Source organism: Solea senegalensis, linkage group LG10, assembly GCF_019176455.1.
Source record: "Solea senegalensis isolate Sse05_10M linkage group LG10, IFAPA_SoseM_1, whole genome shotgun sequence".
Taxonomy (NCBI): Eukaryota; Metazoa; Chordata; class Actinopteri; order Pleuronectiformes; family Soleidae; genus Solea; species Solea senegalensis.
The window spans coordinates 7,157,225-7,181,532 of record NC_058030.1 but is presented as its reverse complement, the minus strand read 5'-3'; the positions used below and the strand labels follow the sequence as shown (position 1 = coordinate 7,181,532).

The 24,308-nt window shown below is 40.6% G+C and overlaps 2 protein-coding genes across 6 annotated transcripts in view; both read right to left on the bottom strand.

Moving 5' to 3' along the window:
- Nucleotides 1-24,308, bottom strand: part of LOC122776381 (receptor-type tyrosine-protein phosphatase zeta-like) — a 940,026-nt gene that overhangs the window by 576,398 nt on the left and 339,320 nt on the right. The window lies entirely within an intron of this gene.
- Nucleotides 5,009-24,308, bottom strand: part of LOC122776388 (rho family-interacting cell polarization regulator 1-like) — a 38,406-nt gene continuing 19,106 nt past the window's right edge. For both annotated transcript variants that reach the window (XM_044036902.1, XM_044036901.1), the window contains exons 2-24: nucleotides 21,366-21,489; nucleotides 21,046-21,198; nucleotides 20,265-20,343; nucleotides 19,645-19,668; nucleotides 18,165-18,218; nucleotides 17,859-18,008; nucleotides 17,687-17,750; nucleotides 17,181-17,224; nucleotides 16,680-16,805; nucleotides 15,970-16,118; nucleotides 15,735-15,867; nucleotides 14,310-14,435; nucleotides 13,879-14,054; nucleotides 13,067-13,787; nucleotides 11,379-11,515; nucleotides 9,252-9,372; nucleotides 8,456-8,591; nucleotides 7,939-8,100; nucleotides 7,692-7,853; nucleotides 7,394-7,590; nucleotides 6,828-6,911; nucleotides 6,419-6,509; nucleotides 5,009-5,655 (exon numbers count right to left, since the gene is read on the bottom strand). In XM_044036902.1, the coding sequence (XP_043892837.1) occupies nucleotides 5,558-5,655; nucleotides 6,419-6,509; nucleotides 6,828-6,911; nucleotides 7,394-7,590; nucleotides 7,692-7,853; nucleotides 7,939-8,100; nucleotides 8,456-8,591; nucleotides 9,252-9,372; nucleotides 11,379-11,515; nucleotides 13,067-13,787; nucleotides 13,879-14,054; nucleotides 14,310-14,435; nucleotides 15,735-15,867; nucleotides 15,970-16,118; nucleotides 16,680-16,805; nucleotides 17,181-17,224; nucleotides 17,687-17,750; nucleotides 17,859-18,008; nucleotides 18,165-18,218; nucleotides 19,645-19,668; nucleotides 20,265-20,343; nucleotides 21,046-21,198; nucleotides 21,366-21,463 (3,285 nt within the window). In that variant the 5' untranslated portion in view covers nucleotides 21,464-21,489 and the 3' untranslated portion in view covers nucleotides 5,009-5,557. The remainder of the gene's footprint in view (nucleotides 5,656-6,418; nucleotides 6,510-6,827; nucleotides 6,912-7,393; nucleotides 7,591-7,691; nucleotides 7,854-7,938; nucleotides 8,101-8,455; nucleotides 8,592-9,251; nucleotides 9,373-11,378; nucleotides 11,516-13,066; nucleotides 13,788-13,878; nucleotides 14,055-14,309; nucleotides 14,436-15,734; nucleotides 15,868-15,969; nucleotides 16,119-16,679; nucleotides 16,806-17,180; nucleotides 17,225-17,686; nucleotides 17,751-17,858; nucleotides 18,009-18,164; nucleotides 18,219-19,644; nucleotides 19,669-20,264; nucleotides 20,344-21,045; nucleotides 21,199-21,365; nucleotides 21,490-24,308) is intronic.

The following is a 24,308-nucleotide window of genomic DNA, read 5'->3' as shown; positions in this document are numbered from 1 at the left end:
TATATTTTAAATTTACACCCACCCTTCCACCTGATGACAGAGGGACAGCCAATCCGTCTTCTGTTTGATATTGACAATGGGTTGTGATGGGATTTCGAAATGTCTGGAGCACTTTTCTTTATGTAAAATTGTAATGTTATGTTTTCAAAGTGTACTTAAATAACAGGTCACAAGAGCTGTGAATAATTGTCCAGTTTGTGAAACTGATAATACTTTTTTTTTTACTCATGAATAAAATACAGTGAAGTTATTTCAGTGTGCATTGTTTTGTTTTTTAAACTTTCAATATAAGCAAATTATGATATATATAATGACAAATGCAGTATTATTAAAGACAGATTTTAAACACATTTTTAATAGTTTATTTGACACCAGAATACCTGGAAATATACAGTTGTTTTTTTTAAAAAGGAAAAGAAAAATAATAAAACATTTTTCTCCATTGTTGCACAATTTATCAAGCCGGTGGAAGAAAAAAAAAAAATATATTTTTCTATATAATGTGACACCATATTTTTGCACTCACTGCTTCATTCTTAAATAAATGACCTTGTGTCTGCTATTATCAAACCTTGAGGCACTTGAACACTGCGAGATGCTTCGTGGCTGTCGAGGTATAGCTGCTGTCATATCGAAACTAAAAAGGTGAGTGGGAATAGTGAATAAGTGCGTACAGTGGCAGCCATCGTATTTACAAACAGTGAGTCTGGGTCCTCCTCGACTTCACTCTATAAATTATATAATTCCAGTGACACTGCAGCCTGTCACGTACAATGCGTTGTATTGAAGACGTATACATTCAAATGGAACATGACACACCAGCAGCTGCTTGTCTCTGATCATCCCCTCCCTTTTTACAGCGGACACAAATATCTGAATGTGACTTCTTTTTAAGGGACACAACAGAACATTAATCATTCGTTATTGCTTTCAATTGACATGCATCTGTGGCACGTAGAAGAGGATTAGAGACATGTAAAAAAAAAAGATTGGATTCTTTAATTCTTTCCAAGATGAATGTGTGAATTCTGCCTTTAATCTCAGAAGATGAACTGAGACTTTTGTGAAGTGAAACGTCCCTAATCCTCTGTAGAGGTGATCTCATCACTTATACTGCTGATGTGTTCTTTAATGAAGTTGATTCTCTTTACCCTGCAGTGTTAACTGAGCATTATCTAAGTCAGGTTTGGCACATTGTTCATTCCTGAGCCTTCTACATGCAGACGAAAGCCCTGCTACATTTAAATAGTCTAATTATAACTAGTGCAATGTGAAAAGGTGTCAGGTTGATTTTGTAACATGGTCAGTGGTGTGAACGCTTAAACAACAAAAAATACAGCAACACTCACAATCCTGTGAATATAAAGATAGGCCTCAACTTAGGTGGGGGGTAGTTTATGAAATGATTAGCAATAGATCACAGAAATATTCCTTCTGGGGCAGGAAAACAGTAGAGGTAACCTTCAGAATGATTCTTTCACAACTAAAAAAACAAGGAGCTGGAAAAACTGTGTGGCTGTTTGTACAGATGGTGCTGTGGTGAGCTGATGAGTGAAAGGGTGAGGTCACTGCAGGGATAGAAATCTACCATCATTGCTTCACACCGCGTGGAAATGGATGTGGAGACTTTAAAGCAGATCGTGATACTGTTTTGTTTTGAAACACATCTGGCTCTCTTTCTAAGAAAGGTTTTGCAGCTGGCGATGTATCTGCAATGTCAGACTCTATGACATCTAAGAGTACAAATTAAAGTCAGCATATGTATAATCAGTGTTAGAACTGTGATTTTCAGGTATTTTTCATCAATAAAAGTGCTGCTCCAGCTTTGAATGACTTAAAGCCATTGGTGACACTCATGTTAGTGTGACAAAATGGCTGCCGTGGAAAAAGGCCTATTGAGTGTAATTGATGTGGATCACAGTGGCAGACTGGCCAACAATGACAGCAACATAGTCACGAAGTACAGTATATTACAAGTAATATAATGCACAATGCACAGTCAATCTCAAGAAATCAACTTTTCATCACGTGTATGCAAATGAGACAAATATGCTCTCTCCAGTCGTCGGCCCGAGATGACCTTGCAGTAGCAGTGCTCAGGCAGCAGCACTGTAAAACTATTACAACAAACAAGTGGAGTCACTGTAGCATGACACTGGCATTTTCAACTGCATTAGTCAAACTATGTGGGTAACTTGCTGGACTATGAGGAAAAAGTATTATTGCATTTATCACACCAACCGACTCATTCCATTTACCCAAGCTCAAAGTGTTGTGTTTTCTTTGGAAGCAAACTGCAGTCACCTCATTATTAGGAGCAGTTCAGATTTGTTTTGCTGTGGTCGTCTGAGCTACCGAAACATACTATATGTCAGCGCTGACTGCTGCAGTGTATGTCCCCTGTACCAAGAACCAGCCTGAGACACGGACGCTCACTCTCACTGAAAACAGCTGCAGACTCATAATTAGAAAAACAACAACATCATATAGTTTCAAGGAGGGAGGCGAGCTACTGTGTCATATGATACACATTATAAAATGTTCATACGAGTCATAATTATAGTTGAAGTGGCAATTATGAGGTCAGTTACTATGGTGATTCTCTGTGGTGAGCACAGTTTTGCTTTCTTTTAAACAAGGGTAGCAGCATTGTGATAATGTTAGCATGTGTAGTAAATGGCATGAACATGCAAAAACACCAGTACAGCTCTATAGTACTTTATGATTCCATATCTGGGAACAGTTTACATTTAATTCAATCCAGTCCTAATCCAGATATTCCCATTCAAATAAATGATAATAGACTAGACAAATGGGAATTCTGACTGATATTGAGGTGGATTTACAATGAACTGATCCCAATCTAGTATAAACCAGTCTTAAAAATAATCTTAGTGATCAGAACAACAAAGTTTCAGCAACTCCAGTCATCAGATTGAACCTCACGTGCAGTATCCACTCTTCAAACTGGGAAAACACAGTAAAAATGCATCAAAGTATACATTTAAAATTACAAAACCAAGAATCGGCTTGATAAAAAAAACAAAAAAAACAATTTACAGTCACAGAATAGTAAATCCCAGTGGCATATGATCACGCGTGTTTCCATTGAGCGGAAGATAGGTCATAAATGAAGAGCAATGGTACGTTATTGTTTAAACCACTCTCTGTGCAGAGTTCTCTACACAACCACAGTGTGAGTTAATGTTTTGTTTTAATCTGTTGGCATCGCGGCGGCAACATTTAATTTAAAAATAACATTTAAAGAATGAAACTCTGTTTATCTTTTGAATTGGAAGATGATTCACAGTTAATAAGCCAGTGGTTGCAGATGTACATTCAGATTGATTACAGCTCTTTGTGTGTGTTTCTACTATATCCTTGGTATCCTGTGAAGCATAGTGAAGCCCTCCCTGTTCACCAGGTACTGACACACAGTCAGCACTGACTGCACTGTGCACACCCTCTTAGGCCTTTCCAACTTCCAAAAACATTGTTTTGCTTTGTAATGCACAATGTCCCTGCACCAAAGAGAGAAAATCCATAGAGGAAAATCTGCATTTTACACCACAGCACACAGGGAGTTGCTGATTCACTGCTGCTTCTGTCAGAAATCTTTCAAACACTGAATTCACACTTTGTACTAAATGTGACACAAACTTACCAAACGAGGCAGTAGCAGACCAGCAGGTCCCATGTCGCTGCGGACTAAAAATTATAAGTTTATCTATTGATTTTGGTGCAAACAAGTAGGAAAAATGTTTTTTCCCATGCGGCTCTGCTTGTAACCATGTTTTCACTGGGTTTCAAGCTGGTTCTTGATCCAAGGGTTAGCGCTGACTATGTGTCAGTACCTCTCACAGCCACACTTAGAATAACCTGAACTATCCCTTAAACACTGCTGGCTAAAGAACAGCTCCACAGGTAGATCCATGGGAAATGGAAGAGCGAGCCTTTCTCAAAAATAGAAATCAATAATCCTCTCATGGAGGCGCCTCCTCTCTGACACAGCTACAGGATTCTCTCAGTTCTCTCCAAGTTCAGCTCAGCCCGAACAAACATAAACATCCTCTCAAAGTAAAGAGAGGACGGTGGTATTTCTCTTTCTATGCAGGAACGTTGTGTCTGTCTGTGCTTCCAGAGGCCGCTGAAGCCTTCAGTGTTCACTGAGCCATGCGTCAACCTGAAACTGAAAACCCATCACATGCACCTCATGCACTCACTGGCCAGGTTTCTGGAAGTGTGGGCGAACTTCCCTCTATCAATTTCTGGTTTTCAACAAACAGGTGCAACGCGACTGATTTTACATGTCATGGAGGCAGGACTACATGCAGAGTTTCTGAAGCAAGGATGGTCAGGGAGGTAGCATGGGTGCCGGCGACAGCAGGATTCGGAACAGGTAGTAAAACATGTGAATCTGAAGTTGAAGCACAGAGATGCTCTAAAGTCACAGCCCACCAATAACTAATGACTAGCGACGCTTCAGAGTGATTTTTCTGTCCCCGTGGATTTCAAATCTGCTGTCATTGTTAAAGGAATTCTTCATTGATTTGCATTTAGCTTTGTATTACTAGAATAGGGGTAGTAGTATTTTTTGTAAAATTGTACTTCCCAACCTCAGTTTCAGAGTCAAGAAATATCTTCATTCCTTACATGCCCACCAGTGACACTTGGTCCGAATCTTGAAACTGCAACGCTAATTTTAGACCCACTCGTAAGGGGGACGGGAACTCATTCCCAGAATGTAAACAGTGTCCGCCATCTTTGCTAGCAGTTAAGCTAACAGGACCGAGTGTCACTGGTGGGTACGTAACAAAGAAAAGAATGAAGATATTTCTCAACTCAGGGGAAACTGAGGTTGGGAAGTACAATTTTTCAAAAATACTACCCCTATTCTAACAACACAAAGCTAAATGCAAATTGGTGAAGTATTCCTTTAAGTAGCTATTTACTCTATCGCTAATCTGGAGGATCTGACAGTAAATCTACGAGAAACCTTTCCGTGTGGTGGTTTCATGGAGCCAGTTTACCAGTCACATGCACAGAAATCACAAATAAAAATCTTTTTTACACATTTTGGCAATTGTAGGGCTGTAAAAACAGAAATGATCTGGCAATCAAAGCTTTTTTTTTTCTTACATATTCCAAAGTGGAAATATGTGTATGAGCCTGGACTATGGGCCAGACATTTGTCCAGTAATCTGACTTCAGTCATTGCAGACGCGTGTCCCACATTTACATTTCATCCTTCTTTTCCTCCCTTTATTCCGTCCTCCAGCAAGCCAGTGCTCGCGATTCCCTCTCTGCAGCGTCTGTACAGTCCAAATGATTTCTCGCAAAGTAGTTGTCACACGCTGATAAAAAAAACAACAAGTGATGATTTTTGTAGCTTAATAACTTCAATGTCTGACCAGTGATTAGCGGAGGGATCTATTGTCCCCTCTTTGACAGTGTATATAACATGCATGATGTGTTTTTTTGTGTGTATGTGACTGTTGTAGTGTTAGTAGAGGGGTAGAAGTGTGTGTGTGTGTGTGTGTGTGTGTGTGTGTGTGTTTTAGAACGCTGTGCTGGCCATGCTCCCTGGTGCGAAGAGTCTGGGTATGCTGTCCAGAGATAACTCCACATGTCTGTGAGCCATCTTCCCCTCCTCTCCTGTTCCACGTGATGAATGAAATGAAAATGAAACAAATTGGGAGGGGGGGGGGAAAGTGAATAAAATAACATGAATGAATGAATGAATGATTAAGAGGTCTATGTTGGACAAAGTCAGAAAGGCAAAAAGCGAAAGACAAAATATGTCTCGTTTCTGCCTTAATCATTGTCTTATACCACGACAAAGGTAAATGGAATAAACAAAATGAATAGGAATGAGAGAAATGCAAAGAATCAACAATTTAGTCATCATATTCACAATAATTATATGAGCGAGTCCATATTTTGCTTGAAAAATCATTAATTGTTGAATTTCATCAGCTCTGCTGGTTTTGGGATCAAGATTCTCACTCAGACTCATCTCTCAAAGGTTAACCCTCTCTTAAACTCTTTGCTTTAGGTTTCTTTGTAGTGTAGTTAGTTGTTGCTGGTGCTTTTTTCCCCACCAAAGGTGACATTTATGTAGGGCAGTTGTATTAAAACAGCACCTTGCTCTCTCTCTGATCTGCCAACGTCTCTTTTCTCCACAGATTTAATTTTGAGGCTGTAAACAGAGCAGATGAGAAGCAGGAGTGTCGTTCTGAACTGAAATGTTACATGGAACTATTGATTCATTGTCTACTGTACATTTATTCGAATTCATTTTCCTCTCATGATTACCTAAGGTCATTATTTTATTTCACCGCATGGCAAAAATACTAACATGTGCATGTGTTATCATTGTGTAAAGTCATTTTTTAGTAAACATGATGGTTGTTATTACCAAGCACTAGCAGCGTTTGTTTGGCAGCATCTCGGACTTCGTCCTTGTCCGTCTGACAAAGATACACTAGCTGCTCGATGCTTTCTTTAGCCTGCAACGACGACAGACAGACAGACAGACAGACAGAACACAGTGATTGCTGTAAAATACTGTCAGTGTCAGTGACCTCTTTGAGCTAAATCCTATGTAACATTGCTTAATATTCTGACGGCTATCACTGATCCAGGGTGTTTGTTTGGTAATAATTGACAATACTTTATCCAGACCACATGGTGGTCCTCTCTGTTGTGTAGCCAAAAGTTACACTGGACAACAGCTTTAAGGACAGTTCTTTAGATTTTTTTTTAACCACGTACATTGGATACATGTTGTGAGAATGGGACATATTTGGATTAAGTGTTGGATTTACCTTGAGAGCAGCTAAAGCCTTGCATCCACACACTCTAGTGTCCACATTGGCGTCCTCCAGCAGCTCCAGACAGTTGACCAAAGCCTGAGGAGGACATTCACAGTGTTTAACGTCCACTCTGAGGCTGCATTATTTCTCTGTATTTTCTTTTTTTTTCATTATTTCAAAATGTACAAATGTACTAATTGCTCTCTCTGCAAACTTCTATGAGTGCGCACAGTTCTTAGAAGACTAGTAGCTCACTGTGGGAGAGTGAACACAGTCTAAATTTGAGTTTTTAGTCAGAAAAAGTTGTCTAATGGTGAGATAAAGTGGCAAAATAATTCTTAAGATATTGTAGACTTAAGCTGTTATAAATTTCATTAGGTAGGTGATAGGGCAAGATGGAGGCAGATGATCTGCTCTAGATGAGCCTTGAATTAAGTGGCTTAAAATCAGTTTTTCCTTGTGTACTTGCTGGCAGATAAGTTTTCACTTCCTCACATGGACACACTTTTCTTACTGTCCTTCCTCTCCTCCTTCAGTAAGTTTAAGGTAACTTTATACAGTGTGTGTTGTCGTGTCACCTGCTCTCGCTGCTTGGGCTGGGCAGCCATACTTCTCAGTACAGAGCTGGCAGAGGCCGACACTTTGCCTCGTGGGTCTTTCAGTAACTTGGCCACAGCGTGAAGTCCGTCTCTCCTCAGGCTGCACTCTGCAGGACGCCGCAGAGTGTGGACAATCACGTCCTGGTCACACGATGCCAGCCTCTGCACCAACCACACTGTAGAAAGGAGGTGTTCTCTGATTAGGTGAATTCTCTGATCATATGTGTGTGTGTGTTTGTGTGGTGTGTTGTGGTGTGTGTGTGTGAGCGTGAGGTACCCTCTTCTGCCAGCTCAGTGATGTGTGTCTCTATGTCGCTGATGCCATTAGCCTCCAAGTACGTCCACACCTGGAACAGTGTCACCATCACTCCGTCTCTGTTGCTGCCCCCTCGCCGTGGCAACCTCTGATCCAGCACTCGCTCAACCAGACACAAGAACACTAAACCAAACACACACAAACACGTGAGTTAACATGGCATTCACCAACACACCTGTGCTTGAACACACACACACACTTGTTGTACCTGTGTCGGCCATGCTGCTGGCCTTCTCTGGTAACACCCTGGAGTAGGCTGTAGACAGTGTCATCAGGAAGTTGTCAGCGGAGACACTGTACACACTGCCCTGGCCCACACACTGTTGCCATAGTGACACAGCACCCTGACACTGGCTCAGTTGAGGAATAGCTTTGATGGAGAGAAAAGTATAATTCTTCACAATCCTTATTTGATACGACTCCCCGAGGGAAAAAGGAGTATAGGTGAAAATGTTAATGTGTCTCTGCGTCTCATTGAGCTTTTAAAATCAAATGAGCTTAACTGACATGAAAATAATTAGGACTAATTTAACATAAGTAAGTTAAAGTAACCTTTTAAACATTGGAATAAAAAGACATCAAACCAGACCAAATAAGTCTAAATGTTTAGTTAATTAATCTTTAATCTTTAGTTCATTTGTTTATGATGATCACAGAAAACCATTTCATCAGCTCAGTTGTGACTGTGCAGGTGAAAGTGATGGCGGACAAACACTGATTCTTACCATCAGAGGGCTGTCTGAGGCGTTTCGGGTTGTCTTTGGAGATGTGTCGGACGACTTCGAGCACCCGTGCCTCTCTCAGAAGTCTGTCTAAGGCATACATTTCACCACACCTCAGTGGCCCAAACATACCCAGACGCTACACACACACACACACACACACACACACAACAGAGCCACAGAGAACATCGTTCAAACAACAGCACATGAATATGATGCAGTGCTTACATGACATGTTTATGAATGAACTGAACAATTTGGCATTACATTAAGTCTTCAACCTGTCTTTACAGTGACTAACAGGACTGCTGCCGCTTCATGTTGTGTTTCAGCGGACACCACATAACGAGTACAACTATCATAGACTGCTAACTACTAACGACTGACATCACTGTCACTTTAGCCTCATTTCTTTTTGAATAACAGTAATACCAGCTATTATTAATGGCATATCAATGTCATTTTGCCATACAAATCATACAAAGTACTGCTAGAAGCTCGAATTAAGCTCCTTTCATTACTTCATATCAGGTGCCAAAACTTTAAACCTTTAACCAGCAAGATCAGGACAGAACTGCAGAACGTCGATTGTGTTGCACTGTCTAAATGTGCTTTTGTGTCCAAGATAAGTTGACATAGATAGATAGATAGATAGATAGATAGATAGATAGCAAGCATCACTGCTGAGTTGGAACCTTGGCAGACTGAATGCAAACGTGTGCACAACAGCGGTGACACATCTGTATCTGAGTGACGGGGGAAATGACTTGAAGACTTGAAAGTGTTGTGACTCTCTTACCAACAACTGAGAGCTGCAGTACTTCAAATGGACCACCAGGGTGCAGTCTAAAGTGGCACAGCCTGTGGTGAGGGGGGACGTGGGAGAGGAGGGGCTGTCCCAGCCTCTGTCCTGCAGAGACCTGCACATAAAGGAGGAGGAGGAGGAGGGATGTTGTTACTGTGCCTGGGTTCAACTGGAGTCAGTTCAGCTCTGGTTGATTTGTCAGTTCTTCGCTCAGTGGAAAAAATAAAGATGCATAAAGATTAACAGACAATAGGAAACAGACAACACATAGTCAAACTTCATCCACATGCTAATGTGTTTCCATAATTATCTCTGCATTATTTCTTAATATTATTATCACTAATTCCCTCCTCTCAGTAGGGCTGAACGATATGGACAAAATTTCATATCTCGATATTCATGCCAGATATCTCGATATCGATATGATACGATATGACTACGGGTTCGGTGAAAAGCAAGCATTTTTCAGAAAAATAAAAACATCATAATACAAAAGACTGTGGAAACTTTCCACATGGAAAGTGTTTTATTGATGAGAACTCACTGTGAGACTGTGTACACGGGTACCATGTCTTTTGCAATGTGGCATGTTATAGCGTCTGTAACGCCTTTATGTCTGGTGGACGTCGACTCATATGGTGTAACACTACTGAACGCATCAGTAAACACACTTAACTTGGGCTTCTTTTGGGATACCTGAGAAGTCCCCGGTGTTTCTCTCATTGTAATACACTCTTCGTGCAGCACGCGATGGTGTTGTTTCAGGTGGTGAAACATGTTTGTTGTGCTACCTTGGTTCGTTGCAATTTTCGCCAAGCACGACCTGCACAACACCTCGCTCGGGTTGACATCCTTTTTAAAATCCAAAATACCTCCAAATAATGGAGGATGATTTATGTTTTGGCACAAAATCGCCACCGGCCGCATTATCTTCTGTCACTTTTCTTTCCCGCTGTGTATGTCGTGTGTATGTGTGTGTGTATGTGCGTGTCTCAGTCTCCGTCTCCCTCCCGCCCTCCTATGTTTGTCATTGGTTGGCTTCAGCTGTCGTTCCACAGCAAGCATGAAATAAGGTTTGTGGTTGGCTGGCCGTAGTGGTGCATTCAAGGGCAATCGTAAAAATGAAGTTTATTGTGACCGCCAGAGCTGTACATGCAGGGCGAGCGCGGGGGAAAATCTATTTTGTTTATATCGTTGCTTTTTCGATATGAATATCTTGAATGTTCATATCTAGATATCGATACGATAACGATATATCGTTCAGCCCTACCTCTCAGTCCCAACATTTTTATTCTAGCTATTCTAGCAGCTGGTGAGGAGGCAGTAAATCTGTTTATCAGTCAGTCCCAACACACATTGAAAATAAAGAACGTTCTCAGTGCCACTATTAATCTAACATGTATTATTTTGAGTAAAATATCTCGACTACTTCTGGATGGATTGCTATAAAATGCTTCCTCCCTAATGGGAAACTGGAACCTTTCCTCTACTGCCATCATCAGGTCACACTTATCAGGTACATTGTCAAGCAAAATGTGAAGTTCCCATCAGCCACTGCTGTAGTTTGTGTTGAGTACCATTGTGTATATTAAAGTAGGGCTGCAATGATTAATTAACTTAGTCAATCATTCAATTAATAAATAATCAAATATTTTAAATTAAAGTTCTTTTGATTTTTCATCTTCTTACATTACATTACATGTCATTTAGCAGACGCTTTTATCCAAAGCGACTTACAAAAGTGCTTAAATGAACAACAAACAGGCAGTGGTACTGAATAGGAAAATGTCCTTCTTACATCATGGTGGTTAGGTTTTTTTTCTCATTCACTTACAATCACTACAGTACGGATGAAAAAATACAGCAAAAACACAGAATTCTGACTGCAAACAGACAGCAGAACATTTGATCTGCGCTTCAGTGATGGTATAATACCGCTCCACTAGATGGCAGCAAGATCCTGATGGCGATTCTTCACCGTGAACAAATGTAGTTGTGCAAACACAGAAAGGTTATGTATTTGACATAGTAGCCGGTCTTATCTCGTGGATGTAATAAAAGTCCTCGTCTGAAGAATTCATTTCATTAACTTTCATTAACAGTTGATTTCTCAACACTGACCTGCCATTTCTGTGCTTCTTGTCACCCTTCGTCTCGTCGTCCTCCTCCCAGTCGGGCGTGTTGAGGAAGTCAAAGCTGCCCAGAGCCGTTTCTACTGTGAGGCTGACCACGCTGGGCGAACGGCTGTGCCTACCACCCTGCATATAAGCACACATACAGAACACAGCATTAGTCAACAGTCAGGTATACCCTTTAAATGGACACGGAATAAAGCACGGATACGAATGCACATCTGTGTAAGCACAGTTGAATACAACACCTCATCTAATAGTGAATTTCTGTTCCTTCTTTTCATTTAGAACCACGGCACTCATCATCTCAGCCATTGTGACACGTCATTCATCATTCAGAAGAAAACAAACTGAACGTTAAAGTGCAACCTTCACGTGTTTCCTGTGGGAGACGTGGCTCCAGGCAGAGCCTTTATGTCCATAACAGTACACACTGTGGTGAAAACTCCCAGTCAGTCCTGGCTCTACCTTAATATCAAACACTGATAACACAGCCCCATAACAGCACACCCAAGCTGCACACAGTCACTGTGAACAGTCAGGACAAAGCAACAAGATAAGATTTCAAATGAATAGTAACTGTTGATATTCAGTACACATGAAGAATAACAATGAAGAATGAATATTATAGGCCAGTGCTATAAAAGCCAAATTAAATTAAAAAAATGAAAACAAAATTACACATGGGACGTCATGATCATCCAGACAAGGTAGAGCCTGAATTCTTACTCCCATGCCACAAAAAACTTTATTAGTAGACATAACATATCGATCTGATGGGGCTTAAAGATCCTGTAAAGCTAATTCTTCAAATATCTGCATACGTTAGAAAAATAGTGACTGAGAACATGCAAAAAAAATGTGTAAAGTGTAAAGAATTATGGAGATAAAACTGGAACTAATTTCTCTCCAGGAGTCTTTTCAAACTGTTTAAGGCATGTCTAAAAATATGGTGAAAATGTCACTTCTGTTACACTGATATTCTGTACAAACACTGACTGACGTTCGCAGACTTAAAACCACATTTTTAAACACTAAGAAACTTTTTTAATCAGTCAAATTTGTTGAGGTGGTTACTAACACAATTCAGAAGTGATTTTTCTTTTTTATCACATTACAGCAAGATTGATCAATCTCACTCGAGGAAGGGCCACATGAGATCGGACTAGTGCATCCACTAATTAAGTTTTTTCTGAGGAAAAGCAGTAAGTATGCAGGCTTGAACTTCTTAATTATGTATTTTGTCAGCCCTGCACTTTTAGAAGAAAAGGAAATGTGCATATAATAGCTCTATTGATAAACATGATTATCGATATAAACAGCTACATTCACAGCTACATCCAATAAGGCATCATTTTATAATTTGAATAACGTCACTGAACCTCCAAGCAGTGGGTCAATGACTCGCACTGGTTTTCTGATCCCACTTTGAGAAAGACTGTATTAAACTTATTAAAAATCACTGCAGCTAAATTTTGCACATTGGTAATATTTTAGAGAACAGCTAATAATTAGTTAATAATTTCCCATCCCAACACATTCATCTTAGCTACAGATGTGGCAGATATTGAAGCAGCATTTTGCAAACAACAGACGTGGAAAGTAGAAATATTCCTTATCCTGAGTGGAGTTTTAGGTTACTCTATATTTCTGGAAGTGATTCGTCTCGTTCCTCACCTTGAGTGTGGCCTGCAGCAGCTTCAGCTCTTGTTCCAGGTGTTGTAACTCAGGGAATTGTCCTCTGTAATCATCCAAAGAGGAAACCACAGCTCCCAGTGCATCTTCCAGCCCACAGTCCACTGGAACATCACACTCCCTGGACAGACAATTTGATCCAGCACCTGGAACCTCCTCTTCTACCGACACCAGCCGTGCTACATATGTCCCATCCCCGTCCTCTGGTTGTGTGTTGCACTCGAGGGGTGAGACAGTGTTCATGTGTGATGGAGGGTTAGAGTTCATTCCTCCAGTCCTGGGGGAGGAAGAAGAAGAGAGCACGGGGCTTGGTGTATCCTGTGGCAAGGTGACTGAATCTGTGACATTATTGGACGTTGTGTTTTCTTCTCCACAAGGGCTTCCCGGTGACGCAGCAACGTCTGCAGCAGCTGAGCAGTGCGGTTCAGGGGATCGTCTGCTCGGCACCTGCACTTCAATGTCATCGACGGAGATCCCAGAGGTCAAAGGCATCACCTCTCCCGATTCGCCGGCTGACCTGTCCGTCAGCGCGACGCCATCAGCGCTGCTTTCACTAATGTGGCTCAGAGAGCGCAAGTAGCTGCGTGAGGCGAGGCCGTTATTCACCACTCCATCCACTGTTGCACTGGGAGAGCGTCTTTCTGGATCTTCTTCCTCATCGACAGGTTTCGTCACGACAGAGACAGTCCCCTCCTCCTCTTCCCTGTAAATGGATCATAAAAGTAGTTACAGAGAGAACACGCAGTACAAATGCCAAGCCCTGTAATCTCGGAAGAATTACACTGAACATTTACCTGCTGCTCTCTGCAAGGGGTTGTGCTGTGATGGGAACCTCACTGATGGAGCGAACTTCACGCCTAGATTTCGGTGGAGTTTGGAAGGAGGAGTCATTGAGACAGAAGGAGATGTCAGGCTGTGGGGCGGAACTTCCTGTTACAGCTGGCTGAATCTCTGGAGTCACCACCACTCCCTACACAGCAAAAGAGATGTGGAGCCACTGAATCACCGGGACACACGCACAACACAGTAAACAAGCACCACTATGTTCTACAGTCAAAACAGCCAGTAGTAAACAACGGTTAAAGTGATTGATCAGCGTGATTTTGTGAAACGTAAACCTATTAAATCAATGGGTTAGGGTTATATTCTTGTGGAGCTTAAATTAGATTTTAGCACAAAAGCTGTAGATCATTGTATCAAGGTTGTTGTTGTTGTTGTGCGTTACCTTATGATGTGTAGAGTTGCGTGGGCCTCCTACAGACAGCTGAGGGCTAGAGGAGTCATCGGAGGACTCGGATGAATTCGACCACGCTGTCCCATTCTCTGACTCTTCGCGGCGCCGGAGCATGTTCTACAACAGAAGAGTGCGATTTCAAAGTGTGGACTGATGATGGTGAACACAGTTTGGTGCCTAATGTCTTCCAGAGGAGACACTAGGTAAATGAATTGAAGTGAGGTGTTTTTGGCAACAGGACGGCGGTTAATACACTGCAACGTTTTTTATTAATAACATCTGTCCAGTAATGTAGGTTAGTAGATATGTCAGGTGATCACTGAGTCCCTGTAGTCTTCCAATGAAGAATTATGAAACATAAAAATCATTGCTATGGAACCTAGAAGCAATCAGATGCAAGACTTCACAAAAGGCAAAAAATCTGCTTTTTATTACATTACAGGACACAGGAGTTATTGACCCACTAACTTAAGTGTTTGAAATTTAGAGACTATTATTCTAGGTTCCTAATGTTCTAATCTACACCATCTTTACTGACTCTAGTCTACACAGGAGTGGGGACTGCATTGCTGCAATCTGCCGTGGCTCCACTCGACCGTGACTTACTGCAGTGAGCTGTCCTGTTGGTAACCTGTCACTAGAGGAGCAACCCTTGCTAAGCGGGTCCCTGAAGAGGTCCAGCAGCGGCCAGTGCTGCCGCCTGGTCAGATTCCGAGGCAGAGACTGCACATCAGGGTAGCAGCAGGTGGAATAAAGGGCAATAGAGCCAGTTATGGACTAGGGTTTATTGGCTGAACACTGAACACTTATATCTCCTGTTGTTCATTAATATTAAAACAGCCTTATCACATGGAATCTACACAAACGACCTAAACGCATTAAGGTGTGTGTCCTACAGGGGAATGGTGCTATTATTTACCTGCACCTTTCTCATTTGGATGTTTCACATAGCCTATGCTGTTATACCATGTCTGTTGTTGTGTTTTTAGTATTTGTTTTTTTTCCTGTGTATGCACTGTGCATTTTGTTAATCAACCTTCTTAGGAACAACAGACGTAAAATAGGCAATGGCTTTAATGTGGCATGTGTGAGAGGGGGCTGAGAGTTTGCCCAGTGCTTACAAAACAAACAAACAACCAAAAAAAACAACGGAACTACCACTTTAAATGCAAATATGTTCTATTTTCTGCTCTTTTATGACAGTAAACTGGACAAAGTGGACATTTTGTGCCATTTTTTCTTTTACAAATAACCAATTATTTAAGAAAAGAATCCACACACAGTTTAAAAAAAACCAAAAAACGGTTGCAACCCAAAGGAAAATTTAAATTGTCTACTTCAGCAAAAAATACCAGCAGTCAGCAAGTTTTCCAGTATCCTTCCTTAATGAAAGAAGAAGGATATGTAAGCACTCACGTAGAAGGCTTGTTCACGTAAGGATGGCGTGTCAGGTGGACTCTGGTTAAAGATTGTCGAGAATCTCTTGTTGACACTCGGAGCCTTGTTGACGGTGCTTGGCACTGAACCCTGGTCATCTTTATCAAAAGGACTGACAGAAGGAGGAGGAGGTGGAGAAGAATGAATAAACATTTTTTTAGCAAGGTTCTGTAAATCAATGACACTTCAGTGCAGCTCAGTTGTCTTAACTTACTTCCACGTTACTTCCAGGCTTAGTTTGATTGTCCCAAGGTCATTAATGTCCACGGCAACCGACTGGGGCAGTGCAGCAAACAGGTCCTTCGTCTCGCAGGAGACACTTCCAACAACTACGTGATTGGCTAAGCTCTTCAACTCTGTCACCTAAGAGACCACAGAAGTAACGTTTGATTCATTACAGTACCATTGTGTTTTCATTCTGGTGGAATACATTAGTTTAAATGTCCAAAAATTCTCTTTTGCGAAGTGTGTCAGGGAAATATGGTGTGCTTTGCATAGCAGACAGAATGTAAACGGTCTTTCCTCCTTATTGGTATAAATGCGGCACAATTAATTACAAAATCATCAAAATTGCAATATGATCAAGTGCAATATTGAAATCCAGCTACACTGCAGTTGAAAATGGCTACGTTATGACGAAATCCTGCGGTACTACCGGAAATCAATGGCCCAAAAATCTGCTTTGTTTATTGACAGACAACAGAAAATGCCAAATCTTTATGATTTTTATATATTTTTTCATGAAAAGTGATAAGATGCACCAATTATGAATCATTAGTTGTACGTCGTGCCACCATTTTTATTCCTAGTAAGAAAAATAAGATACAGAACGATTAAGAGCTGTAGCTGTGACACAAATGTCGCCATATTCACGTTAATTTAACTGAAAAACAACCCCAAGTTAATTAAAAAACAAACACCTACCTTCACAGACAGGAAGTCGTTGATAAGGGGCAGGAGCACCGCATCCTCACAGTCCCACACCTGTTTCCCATTGAGCTCTATTCTGCCTCGGAGCTTCCACCGTTGCCGACCGTACCTCATAAAGATCTGACAACACACGCACGCACGCACACAGGTCCAGTGTAGATAATGAAGTTAGTTTTTACCCTGTCCTGACAAACATATGTTACCATGTTCACTGCTTGTTTTCTTCATAGACATGTGCAATAAATAAAAAATAAATACCAATAGACCCCTAAAGTGGGCTTCCACCAGCCTGTTTTTATATGCAATTTAAAAAAAAAAAAAAAGGCCCAATTTAATTGCACTCAACACCAGCCTCAAAAAATACAGTTAAGGGGTGGTGATGTGCACAGATTACACCATAATCTATAGGACTGGTTCATCCATTCATAAAAGCCGTTTACTCTACACACACAAAAGTCTGTTCATCTGTTCCAGATAGAGCGAGATTGGACTAACCTCATATTGGTCACCAGCACACAATCTGGCAAATCCAGCCAGACCTGAAACACAGACAGAAACATAATGTGACCTACCAGCTCCTTAAAGACCCTCATATTACATCACAATATGAAAAAAACCTACGAAGGATAGTAGCAAATGTGTGTGTAGCTAATACTGTAAAACTACGAATTAAACACGTTACCATGCATGACATTTGTGTGTCCAATTCACCTAATCCCCTACCTGCCCGTCTTCAGATATTACTTTTATTTGTGTAGCAGAGATTAAATGGAATATAAATAAGAAGTGTTTGCACAGTACCTGCCACACAGCCAGACTTTAGATATCCATAAATATTTTGTGATTGTTTGAATAATGTGTTGTTGTCAATTATATTATTCTTTAACAGCCTCACCAGTCTGTCTTTTTTAAAGCACCAGGAGTATGAGTGAAACAAATAAGAAAAGGGTGAAAAGAAGAAGGAGAAAAGAGTGAAGAGACAATGAAAGGGTTATTCCTACCTTTCATCTTTATGTGAAACTCCCCCAGCTGGTTCTCCATCTCACTCTCCAACACACACATGTTCTACACAGAGGACAATCATTTCATTTAGTGATTTCATTTTAACATACATGAACTTTACAACTGGCTTTTCCTATAGTATATATATAATCTCAGTCATCTCAGTTTTACCTCTGTGTATTCTTTGTATCCCTTGTTGGCTTCAGTTAAACTCTCCCTCGCCTCCTTACTGCCCGGTGAGGCAGTGTACGCCTTCACCATCTTGTTGGCTCCGTCCCTGAGTCTCCTCTGCAGGCAGTAGGCTTCATAGAGCTCCTCAATCTGTTAGAATAGAAATAATCTGCATGTATTCGGTGCTTATGTGATGACCAGACACAGCAGTTTACGCTACAGTTTTGCCATTCAGAGACATTTGTTCACATTTAGATGACACACACACACATTTCCTTAAGTGTTCATTGATCGCAGTCTACTTACCTTGCTCAGATGAAACTCCAGTCGTCTTATATATCTCTCCGTCACCTTGACTTGCTGTTAAAGTGAAGAAGTAATACATATCCAATTTGATTATTTTGACTGAAATTGCGATATGATTTGCGATATTGGAGGATTATTCCCATTTTCATTTGAATAACATATTGATTACTGTGTGATATTTGTGCAGATCTGTGGTCTCTTAGTCACATTTTGGCTTTAAGAAATAATATTTCAAATATTGATTTGAAAATTGCAGTAGGTCATATTGCAATTTTGATAACATTTCGACTAATTGTTCAGTCCTAGTGCCAACCAAAAACACTGAGGTTTGTCAAATTGACAGTGTATACAGTACTTTTCAAGCACAGAGAACAAGATGTTGTTCCGGAAGGTTCGTTTGGTCCATAAAATGTCCGAAAATGTAGAAAAATATTGATCAGTGTTTGTCAAACCGCGAAATGACGATGTTCTCAAATGTCTTGTTTTGTCAACAAACGAAAATGATTCAGTTTTCATGATTTCTTTGTTATATGGAGCAAAGAAACCAGAAAATGTTTACATTTAAGAAGCTAAAATGATCAGAACTCTTGTGTTAATCATGAAAAAAACCCTCAAACTGATAATCATTATTATTATCGGTTATTCGAGTAATTGTTTCAGCCCTATGTAACACCATTTGATTAGATCGCTGTTCAAACTACCATCAAAACTTTTGACACACGTTTTAACTCAAACGCCAACCATGAGGTTTTTTAATGTGAAACATCTGTGAAGGAAGTATTGGACATGACTAAGAATTATACTCAGAAGAGACTAGAAATACGTGGTGTTCGATAAGGGTGGGAATCAAAAGAAATCTGTTGAGAATTTAAATATCCATATTTGCACCCAGCCTAATATTGATTATTGTATACCACGAGTCAGGACAGCAATAAATTGCAGTATCAATATTTTGTCCATCCCTTAGTGTTGGAGAAGAGACGATGAAAAGTGAGGAGTGAGGACCATGACTCTGTTATTGTAGTACTACAGTTAGTGATGTGGGAATTTAACGTTATAATGAACTACTAGACCACAGGTAAACATTAACATTTACTAAATGAGTGAACTTATCTCTAAAACAAGACAAACATTAGAAGAGATATAACTCCTCTTTGCAGCTCAGTTAAATATGTAAGGCCAGGGCCACACTGGATGCATGAGCATGGTGTCAGAGGGTCTTGTGCTTTGTGCATTTAGGCAGCCATGTTATCTTATAACACTTTTTATTTTCATCTGGTTTATTCATATGCCATGCACAGGTCATAGCAAAAAAATAGTTTTTTGACCACAGTTTCAATGTCTATATCTGTGAGTAAGTCTCAAACCAGCTTTTTCAGTTCCCTACATCCACCTAAATGCTAACATTTAGTTGAGAACAATGTAGTTATTTACAACATTTTAAAGTATGATTATGGCAAAAGAGTTGACAATAACTCACCTTGTCCACTTCATACAGGAAACCCTGAAGAGGAAGAAAGCAACAAGTTATCAAGTGCCCACACCATGGGCTGTACAAAGTCACAACATATCAATCTGAACTAGAAAATCTAATTTACGTACTCCATTACAAATACTATGAACTCGGATGTGTCTGTGGATCTGTCACCAGGAGTGAGGATCGGTCATGAAACTTTTAGCATCCCTCCCTGTGTGTCTGGTGTTACAGCATGTCCAACAATACAAACACTGTAGCTACAGGGGAAGCTGCTATCCTATTACTGTTTTGCTTGTCCATTGTCAAACGCACTTCCTTTGTGCTATAAATCAAGCCTTCTTGTTTCATAACAAACAGAGACCTCTTCATTATTACAAAGCCAATACACAACTGACTATGTAGCAATACATTAAAGCAAAGTGAGAGATAACATAATAGGGTACAATCATACGTTAGTGATATTTTGCTTTGTCAGATTTGTTTTTTAAATAATGAGAAAGCTCAAAGCCACACACACTGAAACAGTGCGACACTAATAATGAACGAGTAGCTTTGCTCAAACAGGGAAAGTGATTGTTTTCACTTTAAAAGCAAGGGAGTGACAGGGACATGTCAGGACGTACCAGTCTGGAGTTCCTCTTTGATTCTTTCATCTGTCTGGTGAGGCTGTCCAGGTCTATCTGATGGACCTGTAGATATGACCTGAGAACACACACACATGGCGGCATTAGTGGTGTGCTGTCCAACAGTGACTCACTACCTCTCATGTCATGAGGGAAATCTTTATACCTCATGATTTGAACAGATAAATACTGAGAATTTTACTTTGTCACTACTAATTATATATTTCTGAAGAAATATTTATATATTTAAAGGAAAACATTAAAAACTAAATATTTGGCTGAGATACATGTGACTAGCTGGTTATCTGAGAACGTGAGATGGTGCAGCACTAATCTGTTTTTTCTCCAGCTGATTTAGTTGGAAAATCATTCAAAAAGTCAGACAATATTTCCTGCTCTGTTTCATGCATTCATACACATCCTGAGAACAACTAAACGAGAGCGAAAGGAAAAGATAGCGATGTGCTGCAGTAATCAGCTGTTTCTCTGCGAGTCCCTCAGGTAATACATCTAATGATTTAACTGCGGATCATTAAATACACCATGTTTTCCAAGAAAAATTGAGATCATGTATCAATAATTGTTTTATTTATCGACTTGCAGACCTTTAATCGCATCACATAATTAGGTCCCTAGAAATACCCACTCCGAGTTAGCTACTAGCTGTTTTCAGTCTTCACCAAGTCTGTCATAACGTCTGTCATCCTACTCTAAGTTGAACTCTTCTACATGGAAAGGTTTTCATGTAAATGACTTGTGTCATTTGTGTGTGTGTACTCACTGAAGGCCTTTCTTCAGTGCCTCAAAGACCTGGTCCAGTCTCTCTGGCTGAGGGACTTTAGGTGGCGGGTTGGACTTCATGGACATAGTGAACATCCTGCTGACTCTGCTAGGCTTCCTGCTGACACCCGGCGTGCTGAACACTGAGAGGTTCCTGTAACACCAGCAATATCAGTATACCATAAAGGATTTAGTTATAACAATGTAGTTTATGTCCTGAAACATCTGATATATATATATATATATATATGTATATTTTGAGTTTCACGTGACAGGATGTCCTGTTGCGTGTATACTTCCTCACAGTGTGTGTGCATGTACCTGTAAGGCTTGTCGTAACTGTTGACTCCAGTAAAACTCTGGCTCCTAGTGATGGATCTGGAGGTGAGGCGTCTGACGGGGCGAACAGACAGCGACATGGTGGAGAGAGATCGGGATGGACTCCCTGTACAGAGCAGAGGAAAACAACAGTCACTGCTGCAGCCTGCTCACTCACTCACTCACTCACCAGCCATGTTTTATCTGTCCTCCATCTCACACACATCTGACGAAGCATCCACTTCTTTACAAACAACTACTAAAAAAATAATCAAGACATTAAAAGAATACTTCACTGATTTGCATTTAGCTTTGTACTACTAGAATAGGGGTAGTATTTTTGAAAAATTGTGCTTCCCAACCTCAGTTCCCCTGAGAAGAGAAACATCTTCATTCCTTTTTTTTGTTACATGCCCACCAGTGACACACTAATTCCGTACTTTTTAGACCCACTGGTAGAGGGACGGGACCTCATTCCCAGAATGTAAACAGTGTCCGCCATCTTTGCTAACAGTTAAGCTAACAGGACAGAGTGTCACTGGTGGACACATAACAAAGAAAAAAAAAGTGCTTCCCAACCTCAGTTTCCCCTGAGAAGAGAAATATCTTGGTATTTTTTTTTGTTACGTGCCCACCAGTGACACTTGGTCCGAGGCTTAAAACTGCAACGCTAATTCCGCACTTTTTAGACCCACTTGTAGGGGGACGGGACCTCATTCCAAGAATGTAAACAGCGTCCGCCATCTTTGCTAACAGTTGCGCTAACAGGACCAAGTGTCACTGGTGGGCACGTAACAAAGAAAAGAATGAAGATATTTCTCAACTCAAGCACAATCTTTCAAAAATACTACCCCTATTCTAGTAATACAAAGCTAAATGCAAATTTGTGAAGTGTTCCTTTAATAAATAATCATTTGTTGCAGCTCCTACTGTGGAGACTTCTTACACCTGATCCAAATGTAAATATTGTAGACAACACACAATTGGTAATAAAACTATGGGGAATTAACTTAAAGGAACCGAAAGAGAAAAACAGCTAATATAGTAATGTAATGTTGGTGACAGTCAGTACATTTCCACACGCAGTTAAAGTACAGTTGTAACTCTATGACTACTACTGCCCTTTTCCCCAGTATGCGAACACTTGCAAGACCACACTTCGGAGGTCTACAGGGATTTTGCAAGGGGGTGAACTATTCCTTTAACATTCTGTGGCCTTTAACGTGAAGCAGCGTTGTGTTGCTGTGGCCGATTTCTTTCGGCCAAAACAGAGTTTTTCTACTATGACCTATCCGATGTCCTGCATCCTGTTTCTTCTGCAGCTGAAAAGCTGAAAAGCCTTTTTTTTGCAGGACAACAGCCAAACCCGCCCTCCCACAGGACAGGAAATGTCACAATTCTACAGGAAGTCCAGATGCAACAGGCTCTCCTGACAGGAAATTTAACAAAGGAAGATCGTCCTAAGGGGTGAGCAAAAAAGGTCACTTCTGGTGGGGTTCAGCTACATCACAGGGGATGGAAAGAGTACTTAGCATTATTTATTGTAGAGGAAGTAATCAGATTAAATGAAAACATTGCTCGGAAATTTTAATTCTGGAAATGAACCACACAATCTTCTGACAGCCAGCTTTGAAAATCATTATGAGTGTGCGCACACTGGAATGAGGACTTGTTGGTCAGTCCTTACTTTCTGACACACCTTTTAAAACTTGTTTAAGGTTCCAGACTTGGTTCTAGGGTTAGAGATAGAATTTTAGAAATGTGTGTTGTGTGAGAGCGGATTTGTTGACTTAACCCAGTTGAAGCAGGCACACACACAGGCAGAGGAGCTTGAGGGGAGCGAGAGATAGAGGAAGAAACATTGCAGAGAAAAGAGCTCGGCCTGCCAGAGGCGTCGGCTGGACAAACAGAGCAGGTGGAAAAGTTTGCTCATGCTGGCTCCAACACATTCAGACTCTTTCCACTTTAATGTCCTCGCAAATCATCATGGGTTGTTGACACAGCAGTTCATCGTCTCCGTGATTAAGTCAAAGTTATTCATTCTCAAGTGATAACTCAAGAGATCTAATATGTGTGTTTGTAGGCGCTCGTGCCGTTATTGTCATTCGCTTCACACAAAATTTGCACAACAGGTCACGAAAGCCAATCAGCGCTGATATTCATATCATAAAAATGTAAAATCCAATATAAATATCATATATATCTCATGCTTCACTGTGCACAGACTGTAATCAGCAACAGCATTTTAGCTGAGTCATGTTGTGGGCTGTTAATGTATTTCTTTTTTTTAATGGGAGATAATTATTTCTTACACAGTTGGAGAATTATGTCTTTGAAATAGCTTGAAATTGCACAACGGTCTTGCCAGGTGGTAAAAGAGAACAACTAACAGTTGTCACCATTCAGGCATGATGCAGCAGTGGTGGACAAAGGAAAACACCTATGTTGTGATTTAAGATTTTGGCGAGCCACAGACAATTATCTGAACTTAAATGAGGCCATTTCTGTCTTTAGCTTGTGAATAATGCTCTAAATGTCATACAAATACTGCAGGGTCTCTCAGGTGTGTCGTATATGAGACAAACCTAGTACACGTCAATAGAATACATTCAGTGTACTTTTGAATCAAAGCCTTGTGTAAATGTCTAACTGCATTAGGTGGCCTGCTGCAGTGTTCTCACACTGAGCACAACAAACCTCTGCAGTTTCATTCGGGCAGCTGGCAGTCATCAAATGTGTTGGCTCTGTGGTTATTCCTCTCATGGTCTGTTGTATTCTCATCCGAATCACCTTTTTAACACACCCCTTCAAACGATCAGATAAGCAGACTTCAAGAACAATAACAACATACAAACGATAACACGTGCTGTTCAAGCAACATGCTGTAGATTTAATTAAGATTTTCCTACTTTTTTCTACAGAAGAGGGATCTTTCCCACACACCTT